This window comes from Oncorhynchus masou, unplaced genomic scaffold (genome assembly GCF_036934945.1).
Source record: "Oncorhynchus masou masou isolate Uvic2021 unplaced genomic scaffold, UVic_Omas_1.1 unplaced_scaffold_3411, whole genome shotgun sequence".
NCBI lineage: Eukaryota > Metazoa > Chordata > Actinopteri > Salmoniformes > Salmonidae > Oncorhynchus > Oncorhynchus masou.
In genome coordinates this window covers 1,021-28,044 of record NW_027009822.1, presented here as the reverse complement: position 1 = coordinate 28,044, position 27,024 = coordinate 1,021, and the positions used below count along the sequence as shown (strand labels likewise).

General features: G+C 53.6%; 1 protein-coding gene across 1 annotated transcript; it reads right to left on the bottom strand.

Moving 5' to 3' along the window:
* On the bottom strand, positions 1 to 26,550 carry LOC135534441 (rab11 family-interacting protein 4A-like). The gene is made up of 11 exons (XM_064961433.1): positions 26,389 to 26,550; positions 24,820 to 24,954; positions 16,698 to 16,733; positions 15,084 to 15,189; positions 12,358 to 12,461; positions 11,368 to 11,508; positions 10,156 to 10,237; positions 7,669 to 7,806; positions 7,107 to 7,250; positions 5,419 to 5,562; positions 1 to 155 (listed from the first exon to the last, which is right to left on the bottom strand). The coding sequence occupies exons 2-11, from the start codon at positions 24,930 to 24,932 to the stop codon at positions 39 to 41; spliced, it is 1,125 nt and encodes a 374-aa protein (XP_064817505.1). The 5' UTR covers positions 24,933 to 24,954; positions 26,389 to 26,550; the 3' UTR covers positions 1 to 38.
* Between the last annotated feature and the right edge of the window lie 474 nt (positions 26,551 to 27,024).

The window sequence follows — 27,024 nt, the reverse complement described above, 5'->3', positions numbered from 1 at the left end:
CTGTTACTCTTGATCTCCAGGATAGAGGGGTTGTGTGTTTAACTCTTGATCTCCAGGATAGAGGGGTTGTGGTCCAGAATTGCCAGGATGATTTTATCCATATACTGTCTCAGACGGAGGTTAACACACTCCTGCTCCTTCAGAGCATCCACCAACTAGAGGAGACGAGGGAGGAGGAGGAGGAGGACAGGAGGGAGGGAGGAGGAGGAGGACAGGAGGGAGAGAGGAGGAGGAGGACAGGAGGGAGAGAGGAGGAGGAGGACAGGAGGGAGAGAGGAGGAGGAGGGAGGACAGGAGGGAGGGAGGAGGAGGGAGGACAGGAGGGAGAGAGGGAGGGAGGAGGAGGAGGAGGACAGGAGGGAGGGAGGGAGGGAGGGAGGGAGGGATAAGGAGGAGGACAGGAGGGAGAGAGGGAGGGAGGAGGAGGAGGACAGGAGGGAGAGAGGGAGGGAGGTGGAGGAGGACAGGAGGGAGGGAGGGAGGGAGGAGGGAGGACAGGAGGGAGGGAGGAGGAGGAGGAGGACAGGAGGGAGGGGGAGGAGGACAGGAGGGAGAGAGGGAGGGAGGAGGAGGAGGACAGGAGGGAGAGAGGGAGGGAGGAGGAGAGGAGGACAGGGAGGGGAGAGAGGGAGGGAGGTGGAGGAGGACAGGGAGGGAGGGAGGGAGGGAGGGAGGAGGAGGACAGGAGGGAGAGAGGGAGGGAGGTGGAGGAGGACAGGAGGGAGGGAGGGAGGGAGGAGGGAGGAGGACAGGGAGGGAGAGAGGGAGGGAGGTGGAGGAGGACAGGAGGGAGGGAGGGAGGGAGGAGGAGGAGGACAGGAGGGAGAGAGGGAGGGAGGTGGAGGAGGACAGGAGGGAGGGAGGGAGGGAGGGGAGGAGGAGGAGGACAGGAGGGAGAGGGAGGGAGGAGGGAGGAGGACAGGGAGGGAGGGAGGGAGGGAGGGGGAGGGAGGACAGGAGGGAGAGAGGGGAGGGAGGAGGGAGGGGAGGACAGGGAGGGAGAGGGAGGGAGGAGGAGGGGAGGACAGGAGGGAGAGAGGGAGGGAGGGTGGAGGAGGACAGGAGGGAGAGAGGGAGGGAGGTGGAGGAGGACAGGAGGGAGAGAGGGAGGGAGGAGGAGGAGGACGGGAGGGGGAGGGAGGGAGGACAGGAGGGAGGGAGGGAGGGAGGGAGAGGAGGAGGGGACAGGAGGGAGGGAGGAGGAGGGAGGGAGGGAGGGAGGGAGGGAGGAGGAGGACAGGAGAGAGAGAGAGGGAGGGAGGAGGGAGGAGGACAGGAGGGAGAGAGGGAGGGAGGAGGACAGGAGGGAGGGAGGAGGAGGACAGGAGAGGGAGGGAGGGATGGAGGGAGGAGGGAGGAGGACAGGAGGGAGGGAGGGAGGAGGACAGGAGGAGGGAGGGAGGAGGGAGGAGGACAGGAGGGAGGGAGGGGAGGGAGGGAGGGAGGGAGGGAGGGAGGGAGGGAGGGAGGGAGGGAGGGAGGGAGGGAGGGAGGAGGAGGACAGGAGGGAGAGAGAGGGAGGGAGGAGGAGGACAGGAGGGAGCGGGGGAGAATGGGGGGAGGAGGAGGACAGGAGGGAGAGAGGGAGGGAGGAGGAGGACAGGAGGGAGGGAGGGAGAGAGGGAGGGAGGGAGGAGGAGGACAGGAGGGAGGGAGGAGGACAGGAGGGAGGGAGGGAGGGAGGAGGAGGAGGACAGGAGGGAGGGAGGGAGGGAGGGAGGAGGACAGGAGGGAGAGAGGGAGGGAGGAGGACAGGAGGGAGGGAGGAGGACAGGAGGGAGAGAGGGAGGGAGGTGGAGGAGGACAGGAGGGAGGGAGGAGGAGGAGGACAGGGAGGGAGAGGGAGAGAGGAGGGAGGACAGGAGGGAGAGAGGGAGGGAGGAGGAGGACAGGAGGGAGAGAGGGAGGGAGGAGGAGGACAGGAGGGAGAGAGGGGAGGGAGGAGGAGGAGGACAGGGAGGGAGAGGGAGGGAACGGGGAGAATGGGAGGAGGAGGAGGACAGGAGGGAGAGGGAGGGAGGAGGACAGGAGGGAGAGAGGGAGAGGGAGGGAGGGAGGACAGGAGGGAGAGGGAGGGAACAGGGAGAGGGAGGGAACAGGGAGAGGGAGAGGGAGGAGGATAGGAGGGAGAGGGGAGGGAGGGAGGGAGGGAGAGAGAGGAGGACAGGAGGGAGGGAGGTAGGAAGGGTAGGAAGGGGTAGAGAGAGAGAGCGTGAGAGAATGTCAATCAAAAGAGAGATTTTTTTAAAACAAATAAAATTACATTTGACACAAAGTGACTGACATGAGCCTGTAGCTCAACCATCCCCTCTCTGCTGACTTCTGTATGTCACCCTACCCCACTCCACTCTACCCTACTCCACTCTACCCCACTCCACTCTACCCCACTCCACTCTACCCCACTCCACTCTACCCTACTCCACTCTACCCCACTCCACTCTACCCCACTCCACTCTACCCTACTCCACTCTACCCTACTCCACTCCACCCCACTCCACCCTACCCCACTCCACCCCACTCCAACCTACCCCACTCCAACCTACCCCACTCCACCCTACCCTACTCCACCCTACCCCACTCCACTCCACCCTACCCCACTCCACTCTACCCCACTCCACTCTACCCCACCCTACCCCATATCACTCTACCCTTCTCCACTCTACCCCTCTCCACCCTACCCCTCTCCACCCTACCCCTCTCCACCCTACCCCTCTCCACTCCACTCTACCCCACTCTACCCTACTCCACTCTACCCCACTCCACCCTACCCCACTCCACTCTACCCCACCCTACCCCACTCCACTCTACCCCACTCCACCCCACCCTACTCTACCCCACTCCACTCTACCCCACTCCACTCTACCCCACTCCACTCTACCCCACTCCACCCCACTCCACCCCACCCCACTCCACCCTACCCCACTCCACCCTACCCCACTCCACCCCTACCCCACTCCACCCTACCCCACTCCACTCTACCCCACTCCACTCTACCCCACCCTACCCCATATCACTCTACCCTTCTCCACTCTACCCCTCTCCACTCTACCCCTCTCCACTCTACCCCTCTCCACCCTACCCCACTCCACCCTACCCCACTCCACCCTACTCCACTCTACCCTACTCCACTCCACTCTACCCTACTCCACTCTACCCCACCCTACCCCACTCCACCCTACCCCACTCCACCCTACCCCACTCCACTCTACCCCACTCCACTCTACCCCACCCTACCCCATATCACTCTACCCTTCTCCACTCTACCCCTCTCCACTCTACCCCTCTCCACCCTACCCCACTCCACCCTACCCCACTCCACCCTACTCCACTCTACCCTACTCCACTCTACCCTACCCCACTCCACCCTACCCCACTCTACCCTACTCCACCCCACCCTACTCTACCCCACTCCACCCCACCCTACCCTACTCTACCCTACCCCACCCCACTCCACCCCACTCCACTCTACCCCACTCCACTCTACCCCACTCCACTCTACCCCACTCCACCCCACACCACTCCAACCTACCCTACTCCACCCTACCCCACTCCACCCTACCCCACTCCACCCTACCCCTCTCCACTCTACCCTACCCCACTCCACCCTACCCCTCTCCACCCTACCCCTCTCCACTCTACCCTACTCCACTCTACCCTACCCCACTCCACTCTACCCCACTCCACCCTACCCTACCCCACTCCACTCCACTCTACCCCACCCTACCCCACTCCACCCTACCCCACTCCACTCTACCCCACTCCACCCCACCCTACTCTACCCCACTCCACTCTACCCCACTCCACTCTACCCCACTCCACTCTACCCCACTCCACCCCACCCCACTCCAACCTACCCCACTCCACCCTACTCTACCCCACCCTACCCCACTCCACCCTACCCCACTCCACTCTACCCCACTCTACCCCACTCCACTCTACCCCACTCCACTCTACCCCACTCCACTCTACCCCTCTCCACTCTACCCCTCTCCACCCTACCCCACTCCACCCTACCCCACTCCACCCTACCCTACTCCACTCTACCCTACTCCACTCTACTCTACCCTACTCCACTCTACCCCACTCCACCCTACCCTACCCCACCCTACTCTACCCCACCCTACTCTACCACACTCCACCCCACCCTACCCTACCCTACTCTACTCCTACCCCACCCCACTCCACCCCACTCCACTCTACCCCACTCCACCCCACCCCACTCCACCCCACCCCACCCTACCCTACTCCACCCCCACTCCACCCTACCCCACTCCACCCTACCCTCTCCACCCTACCCCTCTCCACTCTACCCTACTCCACTCCACCCTACCCTACCCCACCCTACTCTACCCCACCCTACTCTACCACACTCCACCCCACCCTACCCTACTCTACCCTACCCCACCCCACTCCACCCCACTCCACTCTACCCCACTCCACTCTACCCCACTCCACTCCACCTACCCCACTCCACCCTACCCTACCCCACCCCACTCCACCCTACCCCACTCCACTCTACCCCACTCCACCCTACCCTACCCCACTCCACTCCACTCTACCCCACCCTACCCCACTCCACTCTACCCCACTCCACCCCACCCTACTCTACCCCACTCCACTCTACCCCACTCCACTCTACCCCACTCCACCCCACCCCACTCCAACCCACCCCACTCCAACCTACCCCACTCCACCCTACCCTACTCCACCCTACCCCACTCCACTCCACCCTACCCCACCCTACCCCACTCCACCCTACTCCACTCTACTCCACTCTACCCTACTCCACTCTACCCCACTCCACTCTACCCCACCCTACCCCATATCACTCTACCCTTCTCCACCCTACCCCTCTCCACCCTACCCCTCTCCACCCTACCCCTCTCCACCCTACCCCCTCTCCACCCTACCCCACTCCACTCTACCCTACTCCACTCTACCCTACTCCACTCTACCCTTCTCCACTCTACCCTACCCCACTCCACTCTACCCCACCCTACCCCACTCCACCCTACCCCACCCTACTCTACCCCACTCCACTCTACCCCACCCTACTCTACCCCACTCCACTCTACCCCACTCCACTCTACCCCACTCCACTCTACCCCACTCTACCCCACTCCACTCTACCCCACTCCACTCTACCCCACTCCACTCTACCCCACTCCACTCTACCCTACTCCACTCTACCCTACTCTACCCCACCCTACTCTACCCCACCCTACTCTACCCTACTCCACTCTACCCTACTCTACCCCACCCTACCCCACCCCTACTCTACCCCACCCTACTCTACCCCACCCTACTCTACCCCACCCTACTCTACCCCACCCTACTCTACCCCACTCCATTCTACCCCACCCCACCCTACTCTACCCCCACTCCATTCTACCCCACCCCACAGTCAGACCCTCTCACCTCGTCCCTAGAAGCGTTGTCTATCTCAGCAGCCAGTGACTGGGCCTTGGTGTGGCAGGCAAACAGGTTCTTAGCTTCATACAGACTCAGACTGAGGATCTGACTGTTCAGGTCATCGTTCTGGTCCCGCAGCTTAAAGTTCTCCTGTAGGGTGGAGAGAGAGGGAGGGGGGGGGGAGAGTGAGGGAGAGGGGGAGGGGGTGGAGAGAGAGGGAGGGGGGGTGAGGGAGGGAGGAAGGAAGAGGGTGGAGTGAGTGAGGGAGGGATGGAGGGTAGAGAGAGAGAGGGAGGAAGGAAGGAGGGAAGAAGGTAGAGAGAGGGAGGGAGGAAGGAGGGAAGAGGGTGGAGCGAGTGAGGGAGTGAGGGATGGAGGGTAGAGAGAGAGGGAGGGAGGAAGGAAGGAAGAGGGTGGAGTGAGGGAGGGATGGAGGGTAGAGAGAGGGAGGGAGGAAGGAGGGAAGAAGGTAGAGAGAGGGAGGGAGGAAGGAGGGAAGAGGGTGGAGCGAGTGAGGGAGTGATGGAGGGAGAGAGAGGGAGGGAGGGAGGAAGGAAGGAAGAGGGTGGAGTGAGTGAGGGAGTGAGGGAGGGATGGAGGGTAGAGAGAGAGGGAGGGAGGAAGGAGGGAAGAGGGTGGAGTGAGTGAGGGAGGAAGGAGGGAAGAGGGTGGAGCGAGTGATGGAGGGAGAGAGAGGGAGGGAGGGAGGGAGGAAGGAAGAGGGTGGAGTGAGGGAGGGATGGAGGGTAGAGAGAGGGAGGGAGGAAGGAGGGAAGAAGGTAGAGAGAGGGGAGGGAGGAAGGAGGAAGAGGGTGGAGCGAGTGAGGGAGTGAGGGAGGGAGAGAGAGGGAGGGAGGGAGGAAGGAGGGTAGAGAGAGAGGGAGGGAGGAAGGAGGGAAGAAGGTAGAGAGAGGGAGGGAGGAAGGAGGGAAGAAGGTAGAGAGAGGGAGGGAGGAAGGAGGAAGAGGGTGGAGCGAGTGAGGGAGTGATGGAGGGAGAGAGAGGGAGGGAGGGAGGAAGGAGGGTAGAGAGAGAGGGGAGGGAGGAAGGGAGGGAAGAAGGTAGAGAGAGGGAGGGAGGAAGGAGGGAAGAAGGTAGAGAGAGGGAGGGAGGAAGGAGGGAAGAAGGTAGAGAGAGGGAGGGAGGAAGGAGGGAAGAGGGTGGAGCGAGTGAGGGAGTGATGGAGGGAGAGAGAGGGAGGGAGGGAGGAAGGAGGGTAGAGAGAGAGGGAGGGAGGAAGGAGGGAAGAAGGTAGAGAGAGGGAGGGAGGAAGGAGGGAAGAGGGTGGAGCGAGTGAGGGAGTGATGGAGGGAGAGAGAGGGAGGGAGGGAGGAAGGAGGGAAGAAAGTAGAGAGAGGGAGGGAGGAAGGAGGGTGGAAAGATGGAGGGAGGAGGGAAGAGGGAGAGGAAGGAGAAAGAGGAGTTAGAATATAAACTCTGAGAAAATGTTTCTAATATTGAACACCTTCCTAATATTGAGTTTCACCTCATTTTGCCCTCAGAACAGCCTCAATTCGTCAGGGTTTTGTGTATGTCTCTTTGTGTGTTCAGCGTGTGTGTGTACACGTCCAGCGTGTGTGTGTGTCTCTGTGTGTGTCTGTCTGTGTGTGTGTCTGTGCGTGTGTGCGTGTGTGCCTATGTGTGTGTGTCTATGTGTGTGTGTGTGTGTGTGTATGTGTGTGTGTGAGCCTCACCTGTTTGAGTCTCTTGACCTCATGCTCCATCTCTATTTCCCGTGTCTTGGCGTTGTATTCTGATAGCCCCGCCCCCTGCCCCGCCTCTGAACCCAGCTTAAACAGCTGCAGGTGTTCCAACTCCCGACGCAGGTCCTCTATCAACTACAAAGATGGAAGGAGGGGGGGTGGGGGGGAGAGGGAGGTACAGAGGGAGGGAAGGGGAGAGAGGGAGGGAGAGATGGAGAGGAACAGAGGGAGGTAGAGATGGAGGGGGAGAGATGGAGAGGGAGAGATGGAGGGACAGAGGGAGGGACAGAGAGGGAGGGAGAGATGGAGAGGGAGAGATGGAGAGGGAGAGATGGAGAGGGACAGAGGGAGGGACAGAGGGAGGGACAGAGGGAGAGTTTGTCTGTCACATCAATGTAGTTTCCTTGGTGGTTAGAAGTTAAAATATAGAAGATGGTGAATTTGGTCACTAAAGTAGTTGAGTGCAATAGGAACGAATGGAGGAAAATATATTGTGTGTGTGTGTGTGTGTGTGTGTGTGTGTGTGTGTGTGTGTGTGTGTGTGTGTCCGTACCTCTTGCATGGCCTCTCTCTCCTTCTGGAATTCATGTCTGTTCTGCCACAGCTTGTCCATCATCTTCCTGTAGAGGTCCATCTCATCCTTCAGCCTCAGACTGGTGTCCTCCAACCGGTCTGTCATACGCTGCTTCTCCTGGGAGAGGGGAGAGATGGGGGAGAGAGAGATGGGGGAGAGAGGGAGATGGGGGAGAGGGGAGAGAGGGAGAGAGGGAGAGGGGAGAGAGAGATGGGGGAGAGGGGAGAGAGAGAGATGGGGGGAGAGAGAGATGGGGGAGAGGGGAGAGAGGGAGAGAGGGAGGGGGAGAGAGAGATGGGGGAGAGGGGAGAGGGGAGAGGGGGAGAGAGAGAGATGGGGGAGAGAGAGATGGGGGAGAGGGGAGAGGGGAGAGAGGGAGAGAGGGAGAGGGGAGAGAGGGGAGAGTTATCCATTGACAGACAGGCAGATAGACAGGCAGATAAGCAGATAGACAGGCAGACAGACAGGCAGACAGACAGACTGGCAGACAGACAGACTGGCAGACAGACAGACTGGCAGACAGACAGACAGACTGGCAGATAGACAGACAGACAGACTGGCAGATAGACAGACAGACAGACTGGCAGATAGACAGACAGGCAGATAGACAGACAGACAGACTGGCAGATAGACAGACAGACAGACTGGCTTATAGACAGACAGACAGACTGGCAGATAGACAGACAGACAGACAGGCAGATAGACAGACAGACAGACAGGCAGATAGACAGACAGACAGACTGGCAGATAGACAGACAGACAGACTGGCAGATAGACAGACAGACAGACTGGCAGATAGACAGACAGACAGACAGACTGGCAGATAGACAGACAGACAGACTGGCAGATAGACAGACTGGCAGACAGACAGACTGGCAGACAGACAGACTGGCAGATAGACAGACTGGCAGATAGACAGACTGGCAGACAGACAGACTGGCAGATAGACAGACTGGCAGACAGACAGACTGGCAGACAGACAGACTGGCAGATAGACAGACTGGCAGATAGACAGACTGGCAGATAGACAGACAGACAGACTGGCAGACAGACAGACTGGCAGACAGACAGACTGGCAGACAGACAGACTGGCAGATAGACAGACTGTCAGATAGACAGACTGGCAGACTGGCAGATAGACAGACAGACAGACTGGCAGACAGACAGACAGACTGGCAGATAGACAGACAGACAGACTGGCAGATAGACAGACTGGCAGATAGACAGACTGGCAGATAGACAGACAGGCAGACTGGCAGATAGACAGACAGACAGACTGGCAGATAGACAGACAGACAGACTGGCAGACAGACAGACAGACAGGCAGATAGACAGACAGACAGACAGACTGGCAGATAGATAGACAGACAGACAGACTGGCAGATAGACAGACAGACAGACTGGCAGATAGACAGACAGACTGGCAGATAGACAGACAGATAGACTGGCAGATAGACAGACAGACTGACAGACAGACTGGCAGATAGACAGACAGATAGACTGGCAGATAGACAGACTGGCAGATAGACAGACTGGCAGATAGACAGACAGACTGGCAGATAGACAGACAGACAGACTGGCAGATAGACAGACAGACAGACTGGCAGACAGACAGACTGGCAGATAGACAGACTGGCAGATAGACAGACAGACTGGCAGATAGACAGACAGACTGGCAGATAGACAGACAGACTGGCAGATAGACAGACTGGCAGATAGACAGACTGGCAGATAGACAGACAGACTGGCAGATAGACAGACAGACTGGCAGATAGACAGACTGGCAGCCAGACAGACTGGCAGATAGACAGACAGGCAGACTGGCAGATAGACAGACAGGCAGACTGGCAGATAGACAGACAGACAGACTGGCAGATAGACAGACAGACTGGCAGATAGACAGACAGACTGGCAGATAGACAGACAGACAGACAGACTGGCAGACAGACTGGCAGATAGACAGACTGGCAGATAGACAGACAGACTGGCAGATAGACAGACAGACTGGCAGATAGACAGACAGACAGACAGACTGGCAGACAGACTGGTAGATAGACAGACAGACTGGCAGATAGACAGACAGACAGACAGACAGACTGGCAGACAGACAGACAGACAGACAGATAGACAGACAGACTAGCAGATAGACAGACAGACAGACAGACAGACAGACAGATAGACAGACAGACTAGCAGATAGACAGACAGACTAGCAGATAGACAGACAGACAGACTGGCAGATAGACAGACAGACTGGCAGATAGACAGATAGACAGACAGATAGACAGACAGATAGACAGACAGACAGACAGACAGACAGACAGACAGACAGACAGACAGACAGACAGACAGACAGACAGACAGACTGGCAGACAGACAGACAGACAGGCAGACAGACTGGCAGACAGACTGGCAGACAGACAGACAGACAGACAGACAGAGACAGACAGACTTTATGACCACCCACCTGGTCTAGTTTCTCAGTCTGAGACTTCAGTTTACACACGTTCAGTTTCATCTCTCCATTCTCCTCCTCCAGCTGCTGAACTCTATAGAGAAAACAGTTACCCAGATATCTACCATTTCTACCATCAATTTACAGCTGTGCGTTACTAAGGTGTTCCTGTGCGTTTCTAAGGTGTTCCTGTGCGTTACTAAGGTGTTCCTGTTTGTTACTAAGGTGTTCCTGTGCGTTACTAAGGTGTTCCTGTGCGTTACTAAGGTGTTCCTGTGCGTTACTAAGGTGTTCCTGTGCGTTACTAAGGTGTTCCTGTGCGTTACTAAGGTGTTCCTGTGCGTTACTAAGGTGTTCCTGTGCGTTACTAAGGTGTTGCTGTGCGTTACTAAGGTGTTCCTGTGCGTTACTAAGGTGTTCCTGTGCGTTACTAAGGTGTTCCTGTGCGTTACTAAGGTGTTCCTGTGCGTTACTAAGGTGTTCCTGTGCGTTACTAAGGTGTTCCTGTGCGTTACTAAGGTGTCCCTGTGCGTTACTAAGGTGTTCCTGTGCGTTACTAAGGTGTCCCTGTGCGTTACTAAGGTGTCCCTGTGCGTTACTAAGGTGTTCCTGTGCGTTACTAAGGTGTTCCTGTGCGTTACTAAGGTGTTCCTGTGCGTTACTAAGGTGTTCCTGTGCGTTACTAAAGGTGTTCCTGTGCGTTACTAAAGGTGTTCCTGTGCGTTACTAAGGTGTTCCTGTGCGTTTCTAAGGTGTTCCTGTGCGTTTCTAAGGTGTTCCTGTGCGTTTCTAAGGTGTTCCTGTGCGTTACTAAGGTGTTCCTGTGTGTTACTAAGGTGTTCCTGTGCGTTACTAAGGTGTTCCTGTGTGTTACTAGGTGTTCCTGTGTGTTACTAGGTGTTCCTGTGTGTTACTAGGTGTTCCTGCGTGTTACTAAGGTGTTCCTGTGTGTTACTAGGTGTTCCTGCGTGTTACTAGGTGTTCCTGCGTGTTACTAGGTGTTCCTGTGTGTTACTAGGTGTTCCTGTGTGTTACTAGGTGTTCCTGTGTGTTACTAGGTGTTCCTGTGTGTTACTAGGTGTTCCTGTGTGTTACTAGGTGTTCCTGTGTGTTACTAGGTGTTCCTGCGTGTTACTAAAGGTGTTCCTGTGCGCTTCATTTCACTTGGACTTTTGGGACTATTTCATTGGTTCCATTGTACCAGAAAAACTCAAGAGTGTGTACCTGTTACTGAGCAGCTCTATGTCAGTGTTCTTGTCTCTCTCCATCTTGCAGTAGGTCTCTCTGTGTCTATGTGTCTCTTCCTCCAGGGTCTGTTCTGCTCTGCTCTCCTGATCCTTCAGCTGCTCCTCCAACTCATGAACCCTGGGAGACAGAGAGACGCACAACATTGGGTTGGGGGTATACACAAGTGTAATCCATATCAATACAAGTCTTTCAAAAAAAAAACAGTGCGGCCGCGATTCAAATCAGAGGCAAGTCGTCAACACGATCAACAACGCACCGTTTTAAAAGGACGTTTTCCTTGACGTTAGCAGAGACGGAATTTTACTCCGCAGGTTCACCTACGGAAACCTTGTTACGACTTTTCCTTCCTCCAGATAGTCAAGTTTGATCGTCTTCTCGGCGCTCCGCCAGGGCCGTGACCCACCTCACGAAACCATCCAAATCGGTAGTAGCGACGGGCGGTGTGTACAAAAGGCAGGGACTTAATCAACACTGCAGCTGTCAAGCTCAAGTCTAAATGAGCTTCAAGTGTCAAGTGTCACTTGTCAACGACGACGTGTCTTTGATTGAATCCCGTTCTGTCTTTCTATTCGAGAAGTTATTAACACTAAATGTTTTCTGATATTTAAAGTACTTCTGTGTATTTGAGTACTGCATTTTCAAAGACACAGCCCAAAACAAGTACTTCTATTTGAGTATTTGAATAGTTATTGTAAAAAACTAAATAGTCTGCATTTCAAATACTAAAATGTTTTGTATTTCAAATACTAAAATACACCAACTTAAATACACTCCTATGCATTTAACCCAGGTATTTGAAAATGGTATTTGAAAATTCTATCAAATACTTTCCAAGTGGATTTCCAAATACATTACAATATTAAAAAATATATCTGAATACTTACTTTAAATTTATGTGAAAGTAATTGAGATATGACAAACTGTAGTATTTGAACCCAAGTCTGGTGTGTATACAGTATATCTCACCTGTGTACTAGCTGTGTGTTGCCCTGTTTGAGTTTAGACTTGAGGTCTCCATTAACCAGACTGTCATTCTCCAGCTCTGTCACCTTCTTCTCCAGGTAACTCACCTGAGGACAGACACATAGGTTCAGGTGAGACCAAGGAAACGGGACCCGATGCCTCCCGACTCAGCCAAGGAGTGGATTTGGGGTAAAGCCCTGTGATAGTCTAGTGTCCTGTCCAGGGGGTAGTCTAGTGTCCTGTCCAGGGGGTAAAGCCCTGTGATAGTCTAGTGTCCTGTCCAGGGGGTAAAGCCCTGTGATAGTCTAGTGTCCTGTCCAGGGGGTAGTCTAGTGTCCTGTCCAGGGGTAGTCTAGTGCCCTGTCCAGGGGGTAGTCTAGTGTCCTGTCCAGGGGGTAGTCTAGTGTCCTGTCCAGGGGTAGTCTAGTGTCCTGTCCAGGGGGTAGTCTAGTGTCCTGTCCAGGGGGTAGTCTAGTGTCCTGTCCAGGGGTAGACTAGTGTCCTGTCCAGGGGGTTGTCTTGTGTCCTGTCCAGGGGGTAGTCTAGTGTCCTGTCCAGGGGGTAGTCTAGTGTCCTGTCCAGGGGGTAGACTAGTGTCCTGTCCAGGGGTAGTCTAGTGTCCTGTCCAGGGGGTAGTCTAGTGTCCTGTCCAGGGGGTAGTCTAGTGTCCTGTCCAGGGTAGACTAGTGTCCTGTCCAGGGGGTAGACTAGTGTCCTGTCCAGGTCCTGTCCAGGGGGTAGTCTAGTGTCCTGTCCAGGGGTAGTCTAGTGTCCTGTCCAGGGGGTAGTCTAGTGTCCTGTCCAGGGGTAGTCTAGTGTCCTGTCCAGGGGGTAGTCTAGTGTCCTGTCCAGGGGGTAGTCTAGTGTCCTGTCCAGGGGTAGTCTAGTGTCCTGTCCAGGGGTAGTCTAGTGTCCTGTCCAGGGGTAGTCTAGTGTCCTGTCCAGGGGTAGTCTAGTGTCCTGTCCAGGGGGTAGTCTAGTGTCCTGTCCAGGGGTAGTCTAGTGTCCTGTCCAGGGGTAGTCTAGTGTCCTGTCCAGGGGGCAGACTAGTGTCCTGTCCAGGGGGTAGACTGAGTGTCCTGTCCAGGGGTAGTCTAGTGTCCTGTCCAGGGGGTAGACTAGTGTCCTGTCCAGGGGGTAGTCTAGTCCTGTCCTAGTCCAGGGGGTAGTCTAGTGTCCTGTCCAGGGGGTAGTCTAGTGTCCTGTCCAGGGGGTAGTCTAGTGTCCTGTCCTAGTGTCCTGTCCAGGGGGTAGACTAGTGTCCTGTCCAGGGGAGTAGTCTAGTGTCCTGTCCAGGGTAGTCTAGTGTCCTGTCCAGGGGTAGACTAGTGTCCTGTCCAGGGGGTAGTCTAGTGTCCTGTCCAGGGGGTAGTCTAGTGTCCTGTCCAGGGGGTAGACTAGTGTCCTGTCCAGGGGGTAGACTAGTGTCCTGTCCAGGGGGTAGTCTAGTGTCTTGTCCAGGGGGTAGACTAGTGTCCTGTCCAGGGGGTAAAGCCCTGTGATAGTCTAGTGTCCTGTCCAGGGGGTAGTCTAGTGTCCTGTCCAGGGGGTAGACTAGTGTCCTGTCCAGGGGGTAAAGCCCTGTGATAGTCTAGTATCCTGTCCAGGGGGTAAAGCCCTTTGATAGTCTAGTGTCCTGTCCAGGGGGTAGTCTGGTGTCCTGTCCAGGGGGTAGTCTAGTGTCCTGTCCAGGGGGTAGTCTAGTGTCCTGTCCAGGGGTAGTCTAGTGTCTTGTCCAGGGGGTAGACTAGTGTCCTGTCCAGGGGTAAAGCCCTGTGATAGTCTAGTGTCCTGTCCAGGGGGTAGTCTAGTGTCCTGTCCAGGGGGTAGACTAGTGTCCTGTCCAGGGGGTAAAGCCCTGTGATAGTCTAGTGTCCTGTCCAGGGGGTAAAGCCCTGTGATAGTCTAGTGTCTTGTCCAGGGGGTAAAGCACTGTGATAGTCTAGTGTCTTGTCCAGGGGGTAGTCTAGTGTCCTGTCCAGGGGGTAAAGCCCTGTGATAGTCTAGTGTCCTGTCCAGGGGGTAAAGCACTGTGATAGTCTAGTGTCTTGTCCAGGGGGTAGTCTAGTGTCCTGTCCAGGGGGTAAAGCCCTGTGATAGTCTAGTGTCCTGTCCAGGGGGTAGTCTAGTGTCTTGTCCAGGGGGTAAAGCCCTGTGATAGTCTAGTGTCCTGTCCAGGGGGTAAAGCACTGTGATAGTCTAGTGTCTTGTCCAGGGGGTAAAGCACTGTGATAGTCTAGTGTCTTGTCCAGGGGGTAGTCTAGTGTCCTGTCCAGGGGGTAAAGCCCTGTGATAGTCTAGTGTCCTGTCCAGGGGGTAGTCTAGTGTCTTGTCCAGGGGGTAGTCTAGTATCCTGTCCAGGGGGTAAAGCCCTGTGATAGTCTAGTGTCCTGTCCAGGGGGTAGTCTAGTGTCCTGTCCAGGGGGTAGTCTAGTGTCCTGTCCAGGGGGTAAAGCCCTGTGATAGTCTAGTATCCTGTCCAGGGGGTAAAGCCCTGTGATAGTCTAGTGTCCTGTCCAGGGGGTAGTCTAGTGTCCTGTCCAGGGGGTAGTCTAGTGTCCTGTCCAGGGGGTAGACTAGTGTCCTGTCCAGGGGGTAGTCTAGTGTCCTGTCCAGGGGGTAGACTAGTGTCCTGTCCAGGGGGTAGACTAGTGTCCTGTCCAGGGGGTGGATTTGGCTGTTAGGGGGGTACGGTTCCTTGAGTGTGTGTCTGTACAGTGTATGTTTACCTTCTCAGTAATGTCCACATCACAAGAGTCGATGGAGTCTCTGAACAGGTCCTCTGTGCTTCCCTGACTGCTGCTGAAAGCACTGTGGTTGTGTTGGAACAACTGACTGTACAGGGGAGGAGGAGGAGGAGGAGGAGGAGGAAGAGAGGAGAGAAGGAAGAGGAGGAGGAAGAGAGGAGAGAAGGAAGAGGAGGAGGAAGAGAGGAGAGGAGGATGAGAGGAGAGGAGGAGGAGGAAGAGAGGAGAGGAGGAAGAGGAGGAGGAAGAGAGTAGAGAAGGAAGAGGAGGAGGAAGAGAGGAGAGAAGGAAGAGGAGGAGGAAGAGAGGAGAGGAGGAAGAGGAGGAGGAAGAGAGGAGAGGAGGAGGAGGAAGAGAGGAGAGGAGGAGGAAGAGAGGAGGAGGAGGGAGGAGAGGAGGAGGAAGAGAGGAGAGGAGAGGAGGAAGAGAGGAGAGGAGGAAGAGAGGCGAGGAGGAAGAGAGGCGAGGAGGAAGAGAGGCGAGGTGGAAGAGAGGCGAGGAGGTGGAAGAGAGGCGAGGAGGTGGAAGAGAGGCGAGGAGGTGGAAGAGAGGCGAGGAGGTGGAAGAGAGGCGAGGAGGTGGAAGAGAGGCGAGGAGGTGGAAGAGAGGCGAGGAGGTGGAAGAGAGGCGAGGAGGTGGAAGAGAGGCGAGGAGGTGGAAGAGAGGCGAGGAGGTGGAAGAGAGGAGGGGAAGGAGGAAAGGGGGAGGAGGAGAGGAGAAGGGAGGCGAGGAGGAAAATAGGAGAAAGGGAGTAGAAAGGCGAGGAAGAGGGGGAGGAGGAGAGGAAAAAGATGAAGAGGTGGGTAATTAACTATGAACTTTGTGATTAATTTTTTATATAAAATTTTTCCCAAAGTGTAAGAGGGAGATAAGAGACTAAAACAACTGAACAGCTGATCAATCAGTACAGTCCCTCCCTCTACCAGCCACCTGATCCATCAGTACAGTCCCTCCCTCTACCAGCCACCTGATCCATCAGTACAGTACAGTCCCTCCCTCTACCAGCCACCTGATCCATCAGTACAGTACAGTCCCTCCCTCTACCAGCCACCTGATCCATCAGTACAGTACAGTCCCTCCCTCTACCAGCCACCTGATCCATCAGTACAGTACAGTCCCTCCCTCTACCAGCCACCTGATCCATCAGTACAGTACAGTCCCTCCCTCTACCAGCCACCTGATCCATCAGTACAGTACAGTCCCTCCCTCTACCAGCCACCTGATCCATCAGTACAGTCCCTCCCTCTACCAGCCACCTGATCCATCAGTTCAGTGCAGTCCCTCCCTCTACCAGCCACCTGATCCATCAGTACAGTGCAGTCCCTCCCTCTACCAGCCACCTGATCCATCAGAAAACCCCAGTACACCTGATCCATCAGTACAGTCCCTCCCTCTACCAGCCACCTGATCCATCAGTAGAGTACAGTCCCTCCCTCTACCAGCCACCTGATCCATCAGTACAGTCCCTCCCTCTACCAGCCACCTGATCCATCAGTACAGTCCCTCTCCCTCTACCAGCCACCTGATCCATCAGTACAGTCCCTCTCCCTCCTACCTTTCTGTTGGGGCTGTAAAAAGATGATCTCAGTAACTTACCGTCCAAAGGCAGTGCTGGATATCTTTCTGTTGGGGCTGTAAAAAGATAAACAGGAAATCAGAAATGTTATTGCATAAGGTTGGTTTATAACACCACAGGGCATGGTATAGGGTTGGTTTATAACAAAGGGTATGGTAAAGGGTTGGTTTATAACACAGGGCATGGTAAAGGGTTGGTTTATAACACCACAGGGCATGGTATAGGGTTGGTTTATAACACCACAGGGCATGGTAAAGGGTTGGTTTATAACACAGGGCATGGTAAAGGGTTGGTTTATAACACAGGGCATGGTAAAGGGTTGGTTTATAGCACCACAGGGCATGGTATAGGGTTGGTTTATAACACCACAGGGCATGGTATAGGGTTGGTTTATAACAGGGCATGGTATAGGGTTGGTTTATAACACCACAGGGCATGGTCGAGGGTTGGTTTATAACACCACAGGGCATGGTATAGGGTTGGTTTATAACACAGGGCATGGTATAGGGTTGGTTTATAACACAGGGCATGGTAAAGGGTTGGTTTATAACACAGGGCATGGTAAAGGATTGGTTTATAACACAGGGCATGGTAAAGGATTGGTTTATAACACCACAGGGCATGGTATAGGGTTGGTTTATAACAGGGCATGGTAGAGGGTTGGTTTATAACAGGGCATGGTAGAGGGTTGGTTTATAACACAGGGCATGGTAAAGGATTGGTTTATAACACCACAGGGCATGGTATAGGGTTGGTTTATAACAGGGCATGGTAGAGGGTTGGTTTATAACACAGGGCATGGTAAAGGATTGGTTTATAACACAGGGCATGGTAAAGGATTGGTTTATAACACCACAGGGCATGGTATAGGGTTGGTTTATAACAGGGCATGGTATAGGGTTGGTTTATAACACCACAGGGCATGGTATAGGGTTGGTTTATAACACAGGGCATGGTAAAGGATTGGTTTATAACACAGGGCATGGTAAAGGATTGGTTTATAACACCACAGGGCATGGTATAGGGTTGGTTTATAACACCACAGGGCATGGTCGAGGGTTGGTTTATAACACCACAGGGCATGGTATAGGGTTGGTTTATAACAGGGCATGGTATAGGGTTGGTTTATAACACCACAGGGCATGGTATAGGGTTGGTTTATAACACCACAGGGCATGGTATAGGGTTGGTTTATAACACAGGGCATGGTATAGGGTAGGTTTATAACACAGGGCATGGTATAGGGTTGGTTTATAACACAGGGCATGGTATAGGGTTGGTTTATAACACAGGGCATGTTATAGGGTTGGTTTATAACACAGGGCGTGTTATAGGGTTGGTTTATAACACAGGGCGTGTTATAGGGTTGGTTTATAACACAGGGCATGTTATAGGGTTGGTTTATAACAGGGCATGGTATGGGGTTGGTTTATAACAGGGCATGTTATAGGGTTGGTTTATAACACAGGACATGATATAGGGTTGGTTTATAACACCACAGGGCATGGTATAGGGTTGGTTTATAACACCACAGGGCATGGTATAGGGTTGGTTTATAACACCACAGGGCATGGTATAGGGTTGGTTTATAACAAAGGGCATGTTAAAGGGTTGGTTTATAACAGGGCATGGTATAGGGTTGGTTTATAACACAAGGCATGGTAAAGGGTTGGTTTATAACAGGGCATGGTATAGGGTTGGTTTATAACACAGGGTATGTAATAGGGTTGGTTTATAACACAGGGCATGGTATAGGGTTGGTTTATAACACAGGGCATGTTATAGGGTTGGTTTATAACAGGGCATGGAATAGGGTTGGTTTATAACACAACATGGTAGAGGGTTGGTTTATAACACAGGGCATGGTAGAGGGTTGGTTTATAACACAGGGCATGGAATAGGGTTGGTTTATAACACAGCATGGTAGAGGGTTGGTTTATAACACAGGGCATGTTATAGGGTTGGTTTATAACACAGGGCATGGTAAAGGGTTGGTTTATAACACAGGGCATGGTAAAGGGTTGGTTTATAACACAGGGCATGGTATAGGGTTGGTTTATAACACAGGGCATGGTATAGGGTTGGTTTATAATAGGCCATGTTATATGGTTGGTTTATAACAGGGCATGGTAAAGGGTTGGTTTATAACACAGGGCATGGTATAGGGTTGGTTTATAACACAGGGCATGGTATGGGGTTGGTTTATAACACAGGCCATGTTATGGGGTTGGTTTATAACACAGGCCATGTTATAGGGTTGGTTTATAACACAGGGCACGGTGTAGGGTTGGTTTATAACACAGGGCACGGTATAGGGTTGGTCTTATAGTAAGAACAGGGCTGAGTGGGACTGGGAGCCGAGGAAGAGCATGGACCAGGGTTAGGACAGGTTTAGAAGCCTGGCTGGTGAACGGGGTCAGGGTGGAGCAGGGTTAGGACAGGTTTAGAAGCCTGGCTGGTGAACGGGGTCAGGGTGGAGCAGGGTTAGGACAGGTTTAGAAGCCTGGCTGGTGAACGGGGTCAGGGTGGAGCAGGGTTAGGACAGGTTTAGAAGCCTGGCTGGTGAACGGGTCAGGGTGGAGCAGGGTTAGGACAGGTTTAGAAGCCTGGCTGGTGAACGGGTCAGGGTGGAGCAGGGTTAGGACAGGTTTAGAAGCCTGTCTGGTGAACGGGGGTCAGGGTGGAGAAGGGTTAGGACAGGTTTAGAAGCCTGGCTGGTGAACGGGGTCAGGGTGGAGCAGGGTTAGGACAGGTTTAGAAGCCTGGCTGGTGAACGGGGTCAGGGTGGAGAAGGGTTAGGACAGGTTTAGAAGCCTGTCTGGTGAACGGGGTCAGGGTGGAGCAGGGTTAGGACAGGTTTAGAAGCCTGGCTGGTGAACGGGTCAGGGTGGAGCAGGGTTAGGACAGGTTTAGAAGCCTGGCTGGTGAACGGGGTCAGGGTGGAGCAGGATTAGGACAGGTTTAGAAGCCTGGCTGGTGAACGGGGTCAGGGTGGAGCAGGGTTAGGACAGGTTTAGAAGCCTGTCTGGTGAACGGGGTCAGGGTGGAGCAGGGGTAGGACAGGTTTAGAAGCCTGGCTGGTGAACGGGGTCAGGGTGGAGCAGGGTTAGGACAGGTTTAGAAGCCTGGCTGGTGAACGGGGTCAGGGTGGAGAAGGGTTAGGACAGGTTTAGAAGCCTGTCTGGTGAACGGGGTCAGGGTGGAGCAGGGTTAGGACAGGTTTAGAAGCCTGGCTGGAGAACGGGGTCAGGGTGGAGCAGGGTTAGGACAGGTTTAGAAGCCTGGATGGAGAACGGGGTCAGGGTCGGTAGTTAGGTCAGTGCCAGGCAGGGATTAGTGAGGTAGATTAGATAACAAGAGGAAGGCTGTGGTGACATCAGGGAGAACCACGCTATATATAGATCACCTGAGTAATGTCCTGGGCTAGGATCCTATTAGAACCTGACCTGCTTTTACATAACACACACACAGAGCCTGCCAGGCATGAACGCCCTGAGACACAGATGTCTCACACACACTGACACACACATCAGCTTTACACTCATTACTGTGTTATATCATCCTCAAGTAAAAGACATGGTGTGTGTGTGTGTGTGGTAACCATAGCTAAACTAACCAGCATCTTAAGAGAGTCTCGAACACCACATCTCATCTCAAATGGAGTGTAACCATAGAAACACAACACACAGAACAGAGAGAGACATCCCATCTAGCCTGACCTCTACCTGGTCGTCAACAACATGGTGTGACTGTGGTACAAATGGCACCCTATTCCCTACAGAGCCCTAATGGCGTGGTCTAAAGTAGTGCACTATACAGAGCCCTATGGGCCTGGTCTAAAGTAGTGCACTATACAGAGCCCTATGGGCCTGGTCTAAAGTAGGGCACTATACAGAGCCCTATGTGCCTGGTCTAAAGTAGTGCACTATACAGAGCTTTATGGGCCTGGTCTAAAGTAGTGCACTATACAGAGCCCTATGGGCCTGGTCTAAAGTAGTGCACTATACAGAGCCCTATGGGCATCGTCTAAAGTAGTGCACTATACAGAGCCCTATGGGCCTGGTCTAAAGTAGTGCACTATACGGAGCCCTATGGGTCTGGTCTAAAGTAGTGCACTATACAGAGCCCTATGCGCCTGGTCTAAAGTAGTGCACTATACAGAGCCCTATGGGCATCGTCTAAAGTAGTGCACTATACAGAGCCCTATGGGCCTGGTCTAAAGTAGTGCACTATACGGAGCCCTATGGGTCTGGTCTAAAGTAGTGCACTATACAGAGCCCTATGGGCCTGGTCTAAAGTAGTGCACTATACAGAGCCCTATGGGCCTGGTCTAAAGTAGTGCACTATACAGAGCCCTATGCGCCTGGTCTAAAGTAGTGCACTATACAGAGCCCTATATGCCTGGTCTAAAGTAGTGCACTATTCAGAGCCCTATGGGCATCGTCTAAAGTAGTGCACTATACAGAGCCCTATGGGCCTGGTCTAAAGTAGTGCACTATACGGAGCCCTATGGGTCTGGTCTAAAGTAGTGCACTATACAGAGCCCTATGGGCCTGGTCTAAAGTAGTGCACTATACAGAGCCCTATGGGCCTGGTCTAAAGTAGTGCACTATACAGAGCCCTATGGGCCTGGTCTAAAGTAGTGCACTATACAGAGCCCTATGGGCCTGGTCTAAAGTAGTGCACTATACAGAGCCCTATATGCCTGGTCTAAAGTAGTGCACTATACAGAGCCCTATGGGCCTGGTCTAAAGTAGTGCACTATACAGAGCCCTATGGGCCTCGTCTAAAGTAGTGCACTATACAGAGCCCTATGCGCCTGGTCTAAAGTAGTGCACTATACAGAGCCCTATGGGCCTGGTCTAAAGTAGTGCACTATACAGAGCCCTATATGCCTGGTCTAAAGTAGTGCACTATACAGAGCCCTATGGGCCTGGTCTAAAGTAGTGCACTATACAGAGCCCTATATGCCTGGTCTAAAGTAGTGCACTATACAGAGCCCTATACGCCTGGTCTAAAGTAGTGCACTATTCAGGGAATAGGGTGCAGTGATTGAACCAGTGATTCAAGAGAGCATGATGGACAGTTGCCATGGTGAACAAATCAATATAATATAAGGGAGATGTGAAGTAGACTTTGGTCCATACAGCAATCCTGCCATGGTGAACAGGGTCAGGGTGGAGCAGGGTTAGGACAGGTTTAGAAGCCTGGCTGGTGAACAGGGACAGGGTGGAGCAGGGTTAGGACAGGTTTAGAAGCCTGGCTGGTGAACAGGGACAGGGTGGAGCAGGGTTAGGACAGGTTTAGAAGCCTGGCTGGTGAACGGGGTTAGGACAGGTTTAGAAGCCTGGCTGGTGAACAGGGACAGAGTGGAGCAGGGTTAGGACAGGTATAGAAGCCTGGCTGGTGAACGGGGTTAGGACAGGTTTAGAAGCCTGGCTTGTGAACGGGGTCAGGGTGGAGCAGGGTTAGGACGGGTTTAGAAGCCTGGCTGGTGAACGGGGTCAGGGTAGAGCAATGATTAGGACAGGTTTAGAAGCCTGGCTTGTGAACGGGGTAGGTTTGAGCAGGGTTAGGACAGGTTTAGAAGCCTGGCTGGTGAACGGGGTCAGTGTGGAGCAAGGTTAGGACAGGTTTAGGAGCCTGGCTGGTGAACGGGGTCAGGGTTGGCCAGGGTTAGGACAGGTTTAGAAGCCTGGCTGGTGAACAGGGACAGAGTGGAGCAGGGTTAGGACAGGTATAGAAGCCTGGCTGGTGAACGGGGTCAGGGTTGGCCAGGGTTCGGACAGGCTTAAAATACTTGACTGAAGTATCCTAGCGACACCAACCACTGTGTTAAGTAATGGTGCCATCTAAACTACCCAACACTAACCATGGCAATAAAATGGCATCTATTCTATCAATTGTATTTCTATGGCCACTTCTATGTCCACTTCTATGTCTATTTCTATGTCCACTTCTATGTCCACTATGCCCATTTCCCAGGCCAATAACACCTGAACCATAGAGACTGCAGTAACAGACCACAGCATTGGGGGAACACCAAGCCTTCACTGAAAGCCCTCATCCCTCCCCAGAATACACTGCAGATGACATCCTACCCCCCCCCCTCCTTTCCCTTCTGCCCAACTTAACCCAGCCTGTGTCTAACTGGGATGCAGTTGCTATGGTAACAACTCTGCCCATAACAAATATCATTGCCAAGAAAAGGAGGGAAGAAGACAGACAGACAGAGAGAGAGAGAGAGAAGAAGAGATCTGCTTGATCGTAAACACCACTGGCAGTGAGAGCTAATCTGTACAGTTGCATGATATGGTACTGTAGGTATCCACTACAAAGAGACTGTGTGTGTGTGTGTGTGTGTGTGTGTGTGTGTGTGTGGGCATCCACTCCAATGAAAATGACTTCCTGAATAGGCTCGTACTATGATGGGAGATTCACTAAATAACAGCAATGTTTTCTCATTTATTTCAAGGACAGAGAGAGAGAGGTGGTTTGAAGCAGAATGTACACTACCGTTCAAAAGTTTGGGTTCACGTCAAAATGTCCTTGTTCTCCCATGAAAACATACATGAAACGAAATGAGTTGTAAAATGAATAGGAAATATGAGTCAAGACGTTGACAAAGGTTAAACATTTTTTTATTTTTAATGGAAATAATAATTGTGTTCTTCAAAATTTGCTTTCATCAAAGAATCCTCCATTTACAGCAATTACAGCCTTGCAGACCTTTGGCAGTCTAGTTGTCAATGTGTTGAGGTAATCTGAAGAGATTCCACCCCATGCTTCCTGAAGCTCCTCCCACCAGTTGGATTGGCTTGATGGGCACTTCTTACATACCATACGGTCAAGCTGCTCCCACAACAGCTCAATAGGGTTGAGATCTGGTGACTGTGCTGGCCACTACATTATAGACAGAATACCAGCTGACTGCTTCTTCTCTAAATAGTTCTGGCATAGTTTGGAGCTGTGCTTTGGGTCATTGTCCTGTTGTAGGAGGAAATTGGCTCCAATTAAGTATCGTCCACAGGGTGTGACATGGTGTTGCAAAATGGAGTGATAGCCTTCCTTCTTCAAGATCCCTTTTACCCTGTACAAACCTCCCACTTTACCACCACCAAAGCACCCCCCAGACCATCACATTGCCTCCACCATGCTTGACAGATGGCGTCAAGCACTCCTCCAGCATCTTTTCAGTTTTTCTGCATCTCACGAATGTTCTTCTTTGTGATACGAACACCTCAAACTTAGATTCGTCTGTCCATAATCCTTTTTTCCAATCTTCCTCTGTCCAGTGTCTGTGTTCTTTTGCCCATATTAATCTTTTATTTTTATTGGCCAGTCTGAGATATGGCTTATTCTCTGCAACTCTGCCGAGAAGGCCAGCATCCCGGAGTCGCCTCTTCACTGTTGACGTTGAGACTGGTGTTTTGCGGGTACTATTTACTGAATCTGCCAGTTGAGGACTTGTGAGGCGTCTGTCTCTCAAACTAGACACTCTAATGTACTTGTCCTCTTACTCAGTTGTGCACCGGGGCCTCCCACTCCTCTTTCTATTCTGGTTAGAGTCAGTTTGCACTGTTCTGTGAAGGGAATAGTACACAGCGTTGTACGAGATGACAATTACTCGCATGGAAAAGCCTTAATTTCCCGAAACAAGAATAGACTGATGAGTTTGTTTTTGGCCATTTTGAGGTTGTAATCGAACCAACAAATGCTGATGTTCCAGATACTCAACTCGTCTGAAGGCCAGTTTTATTGCTTCTATAAATCAGGACAACAGATTTCAGCTGTGCTAACATAATTGCAAAAGGGTTTTCTAATGATCAATGAGCCTTTTAAAATGATAAACTTGGATGAGCGAACACAACGTACCATTGGAACACAGGAGTGATGGTTGCTGATAAATGGGCCTCTGTATATTCCATAAAAACATTTATTTTTTAAAATCTGCCGTTTCCAGCTACAATAGTCATTTACAACATTAACAATGTCTACACTGTATTTCTGATCAATTTGATGTTATTTTAACAAGGACATTTCTAAGTGACCCGCAACTTTTGAAAGGTAGCGTATGTGTGTGCCCGGCGTGCTTGTGTGTGTGTGCACATTTGAATGTGTGTGTGTGTGTATGTGTGTTACCTGTTGGCTCTGAGGTTGTTGAGCCTGGCCTCCAGGTCGTTGAGCAGGTTAACCTTCTTATAGCACTGAGAACAATAGACATCCAACACATCACTGTTGTACAGGTGACACATCTTCAGAGGGGTCTGACCAGCACTACAGAGACAGGGGGGAGGGAGGGAGGGGAGGGAGGGAGGGAGAAGGGGGAGGGAGGGAGAGAGGGAGGGAGGGAGGGAGGGAGAAGGGGGGAGGGAGGGAGGGGGAGGGAGGGAGGGAGAAGGGGGAGGGAGGGAGGGAGGGAGGGAGGGAGGGAGAAGGGGGGAGGGAGAGAGGGAGGGAGGGAGGGGAGGGAGGGAGGGAGGGAGGGAGGGAGGGAGGGAGGGAGGGAGGGAGGGAGGGAGGGAGGGAGGGAGGGAGGGAGGGAGGGAGAAGGGGGGAGGGAGGGAGGGAGGGAGAAGGGGAGGGAGGGAGAGAGGGAGGGAGGGAGGGGGAGGGAGGGAGGGAGGGAGGGAGGGAGAGAGGGGGAGAGGGAGGGAGGGAGGGAGGGAGGGAGGGAGAGAGGGAGAAGGAGGAGGGAGGGAGAGAGGGAGGGAGGGAGAAGGGGAGGGAGGGAGGGGGAGAAGGGGGAGGGAGGGAGAAGGGGGAGGGAGGGGGGGGGAGGGAGGGAGGGGGAGGGAGGGAGAAGGAGGGAGGGAGGAGGGAGGGGGGAGGGAGGGAGGGAGGGAGGGAGGGAGGGAGGGGGGGAGGGAGGGAGGGAGGGAGGGAGGGAGGGAGAGAGGGGGAGGAGGGAGGAGGGGAGAGGGGAGAGGGAGGGAGGGGGAGGGAGGGGGGAGGGGAGGGAGGGAGGGAGGGGGAGGGAGGGAGGGGGGAGAGAGGGAGGGAGGGGGAGGGAGGGAGGGAGGGAGGGAGGGGAGGGGGAGGGAGGGAGAGAGAAGGGGAGGGAGGGAGGGAGAAGGGGGAGGAGGGAGGGAGGGGAGGGAGGAGGGAGGGAGGGAGGGAGGGAGAGAGGGAGGGAGGGAGGGAGGGAGGGAGGGAGGGAGGGAGGGAGAGAGAGAGAAGGGGAGGGGAGGGAGGGAGGGAGGGAGGGAGGGAGAAGGGGAGGGAGGGAGGGGAGGGAGGGAGAGAGAGAGAAGGGGAGGGAGAGAGAGAGAGAGAGAGAGAGAGAGAGAGAGAGAGAGAGAGAAAGAGAGAGAAAGAGAGAGACAGAGAGAGACAGAGAGAGACAGAGAGAGACAGAGAGAGAGAGAAAGAGAGAGAGAGACAAAGAGGGAGAGAGAGACTATCATTACACACAGTGCTTTGTATCTGTCAATAGAACAGAGCAAAGGTTTCCTCCTGTACACATGAGTGGCTGAAAGGTGAAGAGTGTGTGTTGGTGCAGCATGTAAAGGGCAGTGTGTGTTGGTGCAGCATGTAAAGGGCAGTGTGTGTTGGTGCAGCATGTAAAGGGCAGTGTGTGTTGGTGCAGCATGTAAAGGGCAGTGTGTGTTGGTGCAGCATGTAAAGGGCAGTGTGTGTCAGTCATTGGGGGCCAACTGTCATCGATGAATGTCCTGTACGCTGTGCGAGTTCCCTCTATGTGCCACTAACCTGGAGGGCAGGGAGGAGCCGAGGTCCGAGAAGCCGTTGGTGCGAGCGTCATCGTCGGGGCAAGGGCTGCTGGGAGTGTAGTCCACGTCCTCCCCCTCTCCGTAGTCCTCAAACTGTTCCTCCCCCGAGAAGACGGACGCAGAAGCCGAGCCAATCAGCTGGCCAGAACTTCAGCCAATCAGAACACAAAGAACACCAGTCAACGTATGAATCAGTATGGGCCCCCCTCCCGAACAGTCCCGGACTCCCCATCTCCTAGGCCCCTCAAATTCTCACCTGAACCTGGAAGACATTTCTACTGGTTTTGTTCATAACTCCACTCTAATCAGGGACAGATTTAGACCTGGGACACCAGGTGGGTGATTCCCCTCTAATTAGGGACTGATTTAGACCTGGGACACCAGGTGGGTGATTCCCCTCTAATTAGGGACTGATTTAGACCTGGGACATCAGGTGGGTGATTCCCCTCTAATTAGGGACTGATTTGAACCTGGGACACCGGGAGGTGATTCCCCCTCTAATCCAGGGACTGATTTAGACCTGGGACACCAGGAGGGTGATTCCCCTCTAATTAGGGACTGATTTAGACCTGGGACACCAGGTGGGTGATTCCCCTCTAATCAGGGACTGATTTAG